Source organism: Myotis brandtii, unplaced genomic scaffold, assembly GCF_000412655.1.
Source record: "Myotis brandtii unplaced genomic scaffold, ASM41265v1 scaffold43, whole genome shotgun sequence".
NCBI lineage: Eukaryota > Metazoa > Chordata > Mammalia > Chiroptera > Vespertilionidae > Myotis > Myotis brandtii.
Window position 1 is genome coordinate 2,455,934 of NW_005366455.1, and position 12,489 is coordinate 2,468,422.

At 41.7% G+C, this 12,489-nt stretch overlaps 2 protein-coding genes across 3 annotated transcripts in view; both read left to right on the forward strand.

Annotated features, from left to right (window-relative positions):
* MDH1B (malate dehydrogenase 1B, NAD (soluble)) overlaps window positions 1-3,848 on the forward strand; it is a 20,143-nt gene extending 16,295 nt beyond the window's left edge. Inside the window, exons 11-13 of one of the 2 annotated variants that reach the window (XM_005874227.2) lie at window positions 1,396-1,470; window positions 2,709-2,774; window positions 3,585-3,848. In XM_005874227.2, the coding sequence (XP_005874289.1) occupies window positions 1,396-1,470; window positions 2,709-2,774; window positions 3,585-3,613 (170 nt within the window). In that variant the 3' untranslated portion in view covers window positions 3,614-3,848. The remainder of the gene's footprint in view (window positions 1-1,395; window positions 1,471-2,708; window positions 2,775-3,584) is intronic. The other variant, XM_014546090.1, reaches the window with a different exon arrangement.
* Window positions 3,849-5,396: 1,548 nt separating this feature from the next.
* DYTN (dystrotelin) overlaps window positions 5,397-12,489 on the forward strand; it is a 53,196-nt gene continuing 46,103 nt past the window's right edge. The window contains exons 1-2 of the mRNA XM_005874266.2: window positions 5,397-5,431; window positions 10,327-10,390. Of these exons, the coding sequence (XP_005874328.1) occupies window positions 10,372-10,390 (19 nt within the window). The 5' untranslated portion in view covers window positions 5,397-5,431; window positions 10,327-10,371. The remainder of the gene's footprint in view (window positions 5,432-10,326; window positions 10,391-12,489) is intronic.

Sequence of the window (12,489 nt, forward strand, 5' to 3'; positions counted from 1 at the left end):
ATCTACATATATATATGATAAGTAATCTAGAAAGGAGAGGAAAGATTCTTATACTGTATGGAGAAAATTTAATAATATCTTGAAATCTAGTTGTATCTAAGATAACTAAAGATAGTCAAATGGGCACTTATTCAGACACTATGTAGTTCATTCACACAAGATGAAAAAATTCTAGTGATCTACTATACAACAATGTGTGTGCAGTTAACTTACTGTACCCTTGAAATGTTGTTGAACGGGAATATTTCATGTTAACACACACACACACACACACACACACACAGTGTTAGGTGCTAGGCTCATAAACATAAATCAAACATTTTCTTGACCTTAAAGTGTTCACCATCTAGCATGGGAAATAGCAAGACTACCTTATTGAGAAGTGTTATGATAGAGGCCCAGTGTATAATGGGACCCCACAGGGGATCTCCTGACACAGACCGGGAGTGTTATGAAAGGCTTTTAGGAAGAGACATAATGGGAGCTCTGAGTCCAGAAGAATGAGTAGGAATTACTCATGTAATTTAGAACAAAGGAGGTGTGCAAGTGGAGGGTTGCCTAGGAAAGAGGATGTATCCCCACCAGAGGGAAAAAGATGGGCAAAGAAGACATTTCAGTGATCAAGGCATGAAATATGAACCTGAGATAGTATAAAACTGTATTCAGAAGACAGTACATAGGGTAGCTGAGCAAGAGCAGAGGATCCAGAAAGGATGAATAGAGCTGGGAATGGTAGGTAAGGGGCACCCGCTATTTGGTTGAATAGATGGTTGGGAGCTCAGCAATATGGTTTGTGGGTGACGAGACATAGCATACAATTGACGGGGTCAAGCTTAGAGGTCGAACCTGCTTGATCATGGGCCTTCTAGAGGACTTTAGGTTCTTAGACCCTCTAATAAATGATAATGTTATACAGACTAAAGAACTTGAGTGGTGATAAAGTGGAGATAGTGGGGTTGATTTCAGGTTGGTTTGGGGGCTATTTGTTGAAGGAGCATTAGAATAAAATATAATATTATACTTCCCATATTGTGGGTTAGGTGGGTTGTGAAAATATTTAGTGGGTCATGAGAATCAATTTAATAACTAGCATTTTTTCTTGAACTAGAATAAAATTGATAATAAAAGGATAAGGAGACCAGAATTTTTTCCAATGAACTAGAATTAAATAAAAAGAAAAGGATGAGTAGAAAAGATGAGAAAAAGGTAAGAAGTTTGAAAAAGGGTAAATATTGTAACTTTTCATTTCATTGTATGTGCATAAGTACATGTATGGGACTGTAATGTAAAATGCATTTTTTACTGTAAGTCATGTTCAACCAAGTTTGAAAACACTGCGTTAAAACAGCGCACAGGTTGTTAGTTATATTCTAAACCCAGTATGTTTTTTACTAGATTTGTTTTCAGAATATAAAAATGACATTCCTGATCTAACACATGAGGAAGGGAAAGATCAAGTTATGCCAGACGGTAAGTCAATCTAGTTAGACGCAATCTCTGTACCTGAGTCCTGGCTCATGTTGCTCATTCTGAGAGTCTGATATTGTGGTCAGAGAACATAGTCCAGCAACCAAAGTCATTTGTAAATAACTCCGTTTCTCTTTTTATACTTCGAAAACACTTTGTAGGAGGGATAAAAATGTCAAGAATTTAAAAACAAACAAACTGAAGCTGCTTCCAGGTCATACTTACCTCAAACTCTCCCCAAATACTCTCACCTCAGCTTCACCCCCTCATGTTCACCCATCTTACCTTTCCCTTTTCTTCTTTGTTCTTCATTACAAAGCCCCAAATCACCGACATGGCAAGTCAGGATCCTCCTCAGAAGGTGTGTGAGAGGAAGAGATGGAGAGGTCAAGATAGAATTCTCTCTTTTTTAAAAAATATTTTTCTATTGATTTCAGAGAGGAAGGGAGAGATCGAAACATCAATGATGAGAGAGAATCACCAGTCAGCTGCCTCCTGAAGGCCCCACACTGGGGATCGAGCCCGCAACCCCAGCATGTGCCTTGACGGGGAATCGAACCCTGACCTCCTGGTTCATAGGTCGACGCTCAGCCGCAGAGCCATGCAGGTTGGGCTAGAATTCTCTTTAGCAAGAAAATCTAGGAATCTCTCTCTTCCCTTCCGTGTGTGTGTGTGTGTGTGTGTGTGTGTATGAATATACACATATAAATATGCAAAGTATATATTTGTAAATATATATAAATATTTGTAAATTGTATGTAAATATTTGTATTTACAAAATACTTGTTAATATTTATGTAGTTAAAATTATGTAGAAGATTATATATTTGCTAAATCTGCCTATACAAATCATATCTCGAAAAAATAATAATAATCTAGACTGTTTCAGTTTTCGCCACTTCTTTACCTGAGTTTCTGTATGGGAGGGAGCTGGTGAACACTGAGCCATTGCCCAGGGGTTTCTGCTGTAAGGACCAGGGCTGCCGAGGGAGTTTGGCGGAAAGGTGCTGCACTGAGCTGCTGGGCTAGACACCTGCTTGCTCGTATTCCCCACGGGCCATGGATGAGCCACTGTCATGGGTTGAAACTCCATATAAAAGTGACCTAGTAGCTCACACACTCCAAAGAGAGGAACTGGACTAGAAGGAACAAGAGAGGATAAAATGAGAATAACTGCAAAAAAAAAATCAATGTGCTTTAAATACTAAAACTCTCTTCTTTCAATTCTCTATTTACCACAGTGGATGATTTAGATCTGACTCCTAAAACCAACTCAGAAAACCCATTCAGTCAAGAGCTCACAAATGGTAGGTGGTAGACAAACTATTCACTCGTCTCTTCTTATTCTAGAAATGGAACTGGGTGTAAGAGATCCTGTCCCTGTGATATGGTTCTTTTTGAACCCTCCCCATCACATATCCCCAGGGACCAGCATTGCTGACTTCTAGAACCTGGCTTCCTGCTTTTATGACCAGGATTATGACCAGGACAACCAAATCCTTCCCTCAGAATGGAAAGGAAAAGGACACAGAAGCATCTGCGAGTCCAGATTGTCAAAGTATATAACTGAGCTGTCCTGCTACTTTAGGAACACCAAGTTGATGTCGATTTCTTTGTGATTGACCAGCAAGGATATTCACTCATGCCTCCAGACTTTTATTTGAATATCCAATGAAATGAACAAATCTATTGCACCTTCCATTCTGAGAATGAAGAGTACAATGGGCTTAGAGTGGGGCTAACTGTGGGGAATTAGAATTCGTGAACAGCGGAGAAGCAGGACCAGGAGAGGAAATGGAACTGACAGTATAGCTGCAAACAAAATTCAGACTGACAAGCAAAGGAGCCAAGAGAGACTGTACATAGAAATAAACTGAAGTCAGCAAAGAGGCCAGAATTTAATTTTCTTATATGAAAATATCTAATGATGGCCTACAGCTCAATTTAACCTCATAGGAACCCCCTCACACACACCTCCCTCAGCTGTTGAATCAAATTGAATACAGAAATCCAGAAAACAGAAGGGAAGGGGAACAAGAGAAAAGCTAATAAAAACAAATGTTACTAATGTATTTTAAAAATTGTTACATCTTTTCCTTTTTTTTTCCTTTTTACAGACTTTGAAAACATATCTATGGAACAGTAACAGATCAAATTAGACCAACTATAAAAGTAACTGGCATTGTAATAAACATAGGAAGACCCATATGTCGGTACTTAGGAAAGAATAATAGATTTACTTCAGTCTTAGATAATATTATGCCAGACAATTAAATAACAGTGATAACACACACACACACACACACACACACATACATCAGAGTTCAATTATTCTGTGTACCCACTCATATAGTTATTATCAATTTCTCATAAATACTTTGGTGTCCATTGTTATTTTTTGAACTACAATAAAATAATGTGTCACTCATTGTGTCCCTGCCTGTACATCCTTTTGAGAGAACCTGCTTCCTCCTGCAGGTGGTACCTAAAATATGGGCCTGGGGGGCCATATTTGCTCAGATTTTCTTATCGTGTTGGCCTCAACTGATTGGGCCAGGATAGACACACCTTCTTCAAGGAGAACCAATCAGATTTCTTCTTACTTTTAAAAAAAAAAAGGACCTAAGAAAAATGGATGAGAAAGTTGGTGTGTGAGTGATGGTAATGGTAGTGAACTAGAGAAGACCACTAAGTTCTGCCTGCGAGCCCTGCCGAGCTGGCCAATTCACCATCCCCATCCCCTGGTGTGCATTGGATTTGCTTGGTTTAATGATCTTTACAATAAATCACAGTTTGACTTTACCTTAGATTAAATAGGTTTCTGTTTTGTGACACTAGATGTGGCCTTGATTTTGAAAGAAAAGGATAATTCTTTTTTTAAAAATATATTTTATTGATTTTTTGCTTAGATTGAATAGGTTTCTGTTTTGTGACACTAGATGTGGCCTCGATTTTGAAAGAAAAGGATAATTCTTTTTTAAAAAATATATTTTATTGATTTTTTTTTTACAGAGAGGAAGGGAGAGAGATAGAGAGTTAGAAACATCGATGAGAGAGAAACATCAATCAGCTCTCTCCTGCACACTCCCTACTGGGTATGTGCCCGCAACCAAGGTACATGCCCTTGACCGGAATTGAACCTGGGACCCTTGAGTTTGCAGGCCAACGCTCTATCCACTGAGCCAAACCGGTAGGGCAGGATAATATTCTTACAATATAATTGCATGGCATGGTTAAGTAAAAATTACAGTAAAATTAAAGCAGTATTAGTCAAACCAATATGCTCATGGATTTTTTAAACTAATGGAACCCTTTACAAATGCCAATGAGGACATTTTGAAAGCCCAGGAGTCCTGTAAAAACTGCTGATGTCTGAGCTTTCTCTGTTGTTTGAAAAAGGTCTTAAGATACACCTTGCTTTCTGAAACTTCAATGCTGCTTCTGACTATCATGATTCCAAACCATGACTAACATTTGCTTGTTTTCAAAGTCAGCACTTCATTGGCTGTTATTGTGAAGAAATCCTAAGGTCCGTCTGTGTTGGAGACTTTGTTTGGGGTTTTGTGCCCTAATCCTATTTCCCCTGCCTCTCCCTGTGGGGACCTCAACCAAAGGAGTGTGAGCACAGGAACAAGAACTGGGTGGGACGACACCAGGTGCTCTACACACAGCTGGGCATGTGCTCGTTGCCCCTCAACGTGCAGGGCTTCTTCATGCTAAAATGGAGCTCGGTGGAAGTGTGACTCAGACCGTGAAATCCAAGCAGAGCTTCCTGCTCTGCTCCTCTCCAGTCAGGAGTGCCAGTCACTTAGCAGCAGGAACCCGGTGGAAAAGCTGGAGCAGAGACTACAGCCATGAGCACACATCACCTTTCAAGGCAGTGGCTCTGCTGCTGAGTGAGCAGCATTCTTCCCAGTGGATGTCCCGCCCTGACCAATCAGATAATCAGCTGCTTCTCCAATAGGTGAGCATCTAGGACAGTGGTTCTCAACCTTCCTAATGCCACAACCCTTTAATACAGTTCCTCATGTTGTGGTGACCCCCAATTTCATTGTTGCAAATTGAACATAATTAAAGCATAGTGATTAATCACAAAAACAATATGTAATTATATATGTGTTTTCCGATGGTCTTAGGCGACCCCTGTGAAAGGGTCATTCGACCCCCAAAGGATCTAGGAAGAGAGAGATGAAGGCAGAGTTTCTCCTTTTCAGGGGCGCTGGGAAACATCGAGCCCATCCCCAGCCGGCTGTACTTCCCAGCATGAACATGAACTATGTATCTGTGAACCACTATAGGATGACCCAGAGCTCTAGGAGAGCCTCCCCTAGGAGAACAGAGCAAATTGATCTTAATCACCACACCTACGATCACACATCTGTCCCAGATTAATATACAGCACAGAATCATATCAGGAGTAAAGAACAGTAACCTCTCACCCCCCCTTAACCATGGTTTCACTTTCCGACATTTCAGTTACCTGTGGTCAACTGTGGTCTGAAAATATTAAAAGAAAAATTACAGAAATAAAGCAATTTGTAAGTTTTAAATTGCATGCCGTTCTGAGTAGCATGATGAAATCTCAAACCATCCTGCTCCGTCTCATCAGGGACATGAATCACCCCTTTGTCCTCAGTCTCCACTCTGTATACACAACCCCCACATCCCCCTTTGTCATTTAGTAGCTTCTCACTTATCGAATCTACTGTCCAGGTGTCCCATGGCCGGTGTTCAAGTAATCCTCATCTGACTTCATAATGGCCCCAAGTGCAAGATAGTGATGCTGGCAATGTGGACAGGCCACAGAGGAGCTGAAAAGGGCTTCCTTTTAGTGAGAAGCTGTATACAGGGTACAGTACAGTAAGATATTTTGAGAGAGAAAGAGAGAGAGAGACATTTACATAACTTTTATTACAACTTCTACACTTATAAAAGACAAACATGCAAATTGACCATACCTTCGCTACGCCTTAAGCCACGCCCACCAACCAATCAGAGCAACTATATGCAAATTAACCCAACCAAGATGGCGGCTGGCAGCCACAGAGCTGGAGCAAGCAGGAGGCTTGGTTGCCCCAATGATGGAGGAAGCCAAGCTTCCCGGCTGGCTGCTGCCTCCTCTCAAGACACCAAAGGTTCAATTATAGAAGGTAAATAAACCCCAGATACCTGCTTCCAGTCGCCATGGCCATGGAGCTGGAGCAAATAAAAAAAAAAGAAAAGGCTGGGAGCTTCGGTCATCAGGGGGCTTGGTCAGTCTGAAAACAGCCATCAGCCCCTCACCCAGGCTGGCCAGGCACCCCAACGGGGACCCCTATCCTGAAGGGGCTGGGGCCAGCCTGCAAACAGCCATCAGCCCCTCACCCAGGCTGGCCAGGCACCCCAGCGGGACCCCCACCCTGATCCAGGACACCCTTCAGGGCAAACCAGTCAGCCCCCACCCGTGCACCAGGCCTCTATTCTATATAGTAAAAGGGTAATACGCAAATTGACCCTAACAGCAGAACGACTGGGAATGACTGGTCACTATGACACACACTGACCAACAGGGGGCAGATGCTCAATGCAGGAGCTGCCCCCTGGTGGTCAGTGCGCTCCCACAGGGGGAGCTCTGCTCAGACACAAGCCAGGCTGATGGCTGCCAGTACAGCAGTGGTGGTAGGAGCCTCTCCCGCCTCCTCAGCAGCACTAAGGATGTCTGACTGCAGCTTAGGTCTTCTCCCTGCTGGCAAGTGGACACCCCCCAAGGGCTGCCGAGCTGCCAGAGGGATATCTGACTGCCAGCTTGGGCCCGATCCCCCAGGGAGCTGGCCTAAGCCAGCAGGTGGACATCCTTCAAGGGGTCCCAGACTGCAAAAGGGCATAGGCCAGGCTGAGGGACCCCCCCCCAGAGTGCACAAATTTTTGTGCACCAGGCCTCTAGTCTACAATAAAAGCATAATATGCTAATTAGACCAGATGACCTTCCAGATGAAGCCAGGGCTGCCAGGGAAACCTGGGTCCCAGGTGCCAGAGGGAAGCTGGTACTGGCAGCTGGGGGAAGGAAGGCCTACTCTTGCAGGAATTTCATGCATCGGGCTTCTAGTATTATTATAATTGCTCTATTTTATCATTTTTAGTATCAAGATTCTTGAGCCCTTGCCGGAAATCTGCTCACCTCTCAACAGGGCAGCACTCAGAAAAGCATTACAACCTCCCTCTGCTGCCAGTACCTCTGATATATCTTGATGCAGTTATAATGAAATACCAAAAAATTTAAGGATAATTTCAATTTTGAGTCTACAGCACTTAGCTTAGGTATACATTTCATGTGAGATAGCCTTGCTGTCTTGCTACATTCTCTTACCTGCTCCCAGAAAATCAATAGATTTATATAGAGAAAGGCCATCAATTCTTTTGCCCTCTCCACTTGACCTCGTTTTGCCTCATTACTAATATATTTTTATCTTTCCGTTTTTAAGATACCAATACTGTGATTCTAATACTTTTCACAAATAAAGAATGAATTAGCTATGCTAGGATATCATACTCATTTTTCAAAGCACATTTTTATTATGGGACATTCTAGAGTAGATTAGTGACCATTTATCATTATTATTTTTTAATGTTTTTATTGATTTCAGAGAGGAAGAGAGAGAGAGAGAGAGAGAGAGAGAGAGAGAGAGAGAGAGAGAGAGAGAGAGGAACATCACTGATGAGAGAGAATCATTGATCGGTTGCTTACTGCACACCCCCTATTAGGAACCAAGGGCTCAACCAGGGCATGTGCCCTGTTTCTTAGGTGGATGCTCAAGCACTGAGCCACATCTGCCAGGTACCATTTATCATTATTGTTTTAAGTGCCTCCACTGGGACCAAAGACTCACAGACATTCTGGCTCTCCAGGTACCACTCATTAGTATTATGCCTGTGCTTTGAGTTCTAACTTTTTTGAAACACATATTAAAATTGACTCCCTACCTCCTTGGCAGCCTAAAGACATTAGTGATAAAGTTCTAATACATTTGGTTCATGTGAGAAGTTTTTGTTTTATAACTCCATTAGGATTAGAACATGTTTATTTTTAATCACAATCCAAACTTCTTAAAAAATACATTTTTAGATTATGCTTAAAACTTACGAGGAAATGTACCTTTGTAACAAATTATTATTATCCTTTGGAAAGTTTGCATTACATTTGGTGCCTTCTTAAAATGTATGACAGTACCTCTGTATTTTTAAAAGAATTAATCAAATTAATCAAATAAACTAGATTCCAGCCCAGCTGGCAAGGCTCAGTGGTTGAGCATCAATCTATGAACCCAGAGGTCATGGTTCGATTCCCAGTCAGGGCACAAGCCCAGGTTGCAGGCTCAATCTCCAAGTGTGGGGTGTGCAGGAGGCAGCCGATCCATGATTCTCTCTCACCATTGATGTTTCTTTCTCTCCCCCTCTCCCTTCCTCTCTGAAATCAATAAAAATGTATTTTTTAAAAATTAGACTCCAGTCCTAGGTCACTTACCTAGATGGTCAGGAAGGAGCCTGCTCCCTGGGAGGGAGAGCCCCTCTTTCTGTTTCTAAGCCCTATGGTAACTGCTGCCCTTCATAGCACCCAGGAGTTTTCCTTGACTCTCCTACACATGAAATTAATACGGAAACAGAGATGTTGGAGTGGTATTAAATTATTCAAGACCTTTATTACTAATGAATGCACTTCTGTGAGCCCTTAAAAACAGTGTACATTCAATGTCACTGTTTTGCATGCAATTGCTGGGCCATCGGGACAAGACGTCCTCTCTCACTGGGAATGCCACATCTGAGTTATGTATGCAGAATGTTTGACTAAAATGCTTCTTCAAGGACACAAAGAAAGGTAAGGGCCTGGGGTGGAGACAGGGAGATTGTGTCTCCACGGTAATGTTGACATGTTGATGGGACAGGAGGCTGGGTCCTTCTGCACCTGCCTGGGGGCTTCAGGAAGAGCTCAGGGGAGCATTTCTGCACCAAGAGGAGTGAGTCCTTACCTGATTCCACCTAATATGACTTTCCAAACAAATTTTACTTGAATGTATATGAAATGTTCCTAGTTTTGACAAATCTGCAGTCACTATTGCTGTTATATTTTTAAAGAACGAATGTTATCAGTTTTTGCTTTAGTTTCTCTCTGTAAAATATGATTTATCTATCCAATAATTTGTCCTTAATTCATTCCCTAGAACAGGGAAAGTACTATTTAAATTTGATTATAATATAACTTTTTAAAACAGTTTTCAACTGCTCATGTTAAGAAATTTCTTTTTTAAGAATTGTATAATGATTTCTTATAGCATAGCCCATTTTTTATTCAAAGCAAACATATATACATATCTGTGTATATATATTGAGTTTGAACAATAGTTACAACATGAAACAGCAGCTAACTAATTTACTACTCTTTTTAAAATGAAATATTGACTAAATTCTACATGTAGAATTGTGTGATAAGGTGGATGTAAATGGATATAATATTTGTCAGAAATTTAATATGTAGAATTGTTAATTTTGTCCTTCAAAATTCAAGTAAAACTACAGTTTCTTGTGGTAAGGATCCAGTTTACTCTTGAAATTATAATGCTTCGAAAGTTCTAAGTAGTCATGGTATTAGTTTCAGGAGCTGGTCTCAGTTTCTGAGTTATCGCTCTAAGTTCCAGAAGTGTGACCTGTATGAGAAGCTTCTACCACTACGGTCCTTATTTTTTCCCTCCCAGGAGACTATAGAGTCTTCCTAAATGCCTCACGTTCTTGTTCCACAGGTGAAACGACTTTTAGTTGCCTGTTTGTTCCCCTACCCTCCTTCTTCCACTGCAAAACCTTCTGCTTAAAATGTTGGTTCATTTTCAGTTAGAAGGACCCTCTTGCCATCCACCCTTCCAAGAAACTCCTGAAATGGACCCAGACAATCAAGGTGAGAATTTTTTGTCAAGTTTCTGAGCATAGTTTGTAAACAAAAAAATTAGGCACAGGTGTTGTATTTTCAGACTTCTGAGTTGACGTTTGGCAAATTTCTGGCTGAAAAAAGAGACTATTGGGTGATTTAAAAGACTTTTTCTTCTAAACATAAATTCATATTTAAGAATATTTGGTCTATTGTCTCCAAAGCACCCAAATAATTTAACAAATTACTTGGTCTCAATATAATTACATTTTAATTACAAGAAGTGGTTTATTTTTAAATTATTCTCATAATTTACTGTTAAAATGATATCACTGTAGAAATTTCCATGTTAGGGGTTAAGTTCCCAATACTATGTGGGCCCAAGGTTGGGAGAAAGATCTCACAGCTATCGTTATGTGAATATTTGATAAACGAATGTGGGGGGACCAATTCCCCTTTCTTCTAACACATCTGAATGCCAGCTTAGGCCCAAACTGGTCTAGGACATTTTTATTGGTGGGTCTAGTTGCAGCCCCTAGCTAAAATCTAGATTGTTAACTTTACTTGTGCTATATAAAATTCTATAATAACTCAAGTTATTTATCTAAAACAACAAGTTGAGTAATTCAAATTATCTTTGGGTTTCCCAAATTTAGACCCTCATATTAATAAGCTTAACACAGAACAGTAGATAATGTATTTAAAGCCAAATTCTCTGTTTCTAAAGATGTGTTTTAAAAATTTAGTGTGCCAGCATCACCGGTAGGGTTGGTTAAAATGCTGGGCTTCACCTACAGAGTTAGTACCCCAGTTGGTCCAGGGTGAGGTCCAAGAATTCATTTCCACAAATTCCCAGGTGATACTGATGTTGCTCATCTGGGATCACACTTTAACAACCACTGACCTAAAATACCTGTTTCTGGATCATCAAAGTAGATGATGGACAGTTGAAAGCGATTTTATTATATTTTTAGTATCTGTAGAAAATGACACATATTGATTTGACTAAACAAAATTAAGAATCATTTAAAGCGGGGAGAAACCAAGATGGCGGCATAGGTAATCACCTATACTTGCTGCCTCTCACAACCACATCAAAATTACAACTAAACGGCAGAACAACTACCACCCAGAACCGTGGGAAAACTGGCTGAGTGGAAGTTCAACTAGAGAGGTGAAGAAAGCGCATTGAGACCAGTAAGAGGTGCAGAGGCACAGAAAGTGCTGGCACCTGGATGTGCTGTTCTTTAAACCGGGAGGGAGATACAAGCTCCTGCTTGCTCCAAACTCCAGTTATGGGCAAGACTCTGGGGGACCCAGACACATACGGGAAGAAACTGGACTGTCTGGCATTGGGACAAAAACGTGAGGGCAGCTTACTCTTAGAGGTGCTCCCAGCAATCATTGCTCCTGAACAGGTGCACAGGACACAGAGAACCAGGGACTTCTCTGATTCAGGGAAGCCATTGCTGTTTGCTCCGCCCTGGTGATTCCAAGAAACCCCACCCCACCCAATTTACAACCCCATCCCAAGCTGTCCCCATCGGCTTTTGCATATGAATGGCCTGTCCTTTTGCCTAAAACAAACTGCAGCTGGGTCAGAGAGCCCCAGAGATTCCAAAAGAAGGCCCCCTACCTGACAGCAGCAGCAGCCTTGCTTTACATCTTGGCCTCGTATGGGCCAAACCCCATACAAAGAAGAAGAATCTGCAGATGTCTCTGTAGCTCCTGCAGGGTGGCCCCAGACAGTGGCTGACCTTGCACCTCCTTGGAGATGATAACAGATTACAACTCTTCACATCCATAAGAGACACACTCAAGGGGCAGACTCAGTGAGCACCAAAGCCCCACTGAAGCAAGTCCTGCCCCATAAGGGTGTCTCCTGCACAGCAGCTCTTCCACTGTAGACACAGCTGGTCCTCCCAGCCAATTGGCTTGGAGGTCAATTCCTCCGAGTGATACCAACAGCAATCAAGGCTCAACTACAACAAGACTGTGCACAAAGCCCACAAAGGGGTGCACCAAGAGCATCCACCTCAGGTGATTGGGGAGGCTGAGCCACTGGGTCCTATAGGACACCTACTACACAAGGCCACTCTATCAACTCAAGGAGACTTAGCAGCTACCCA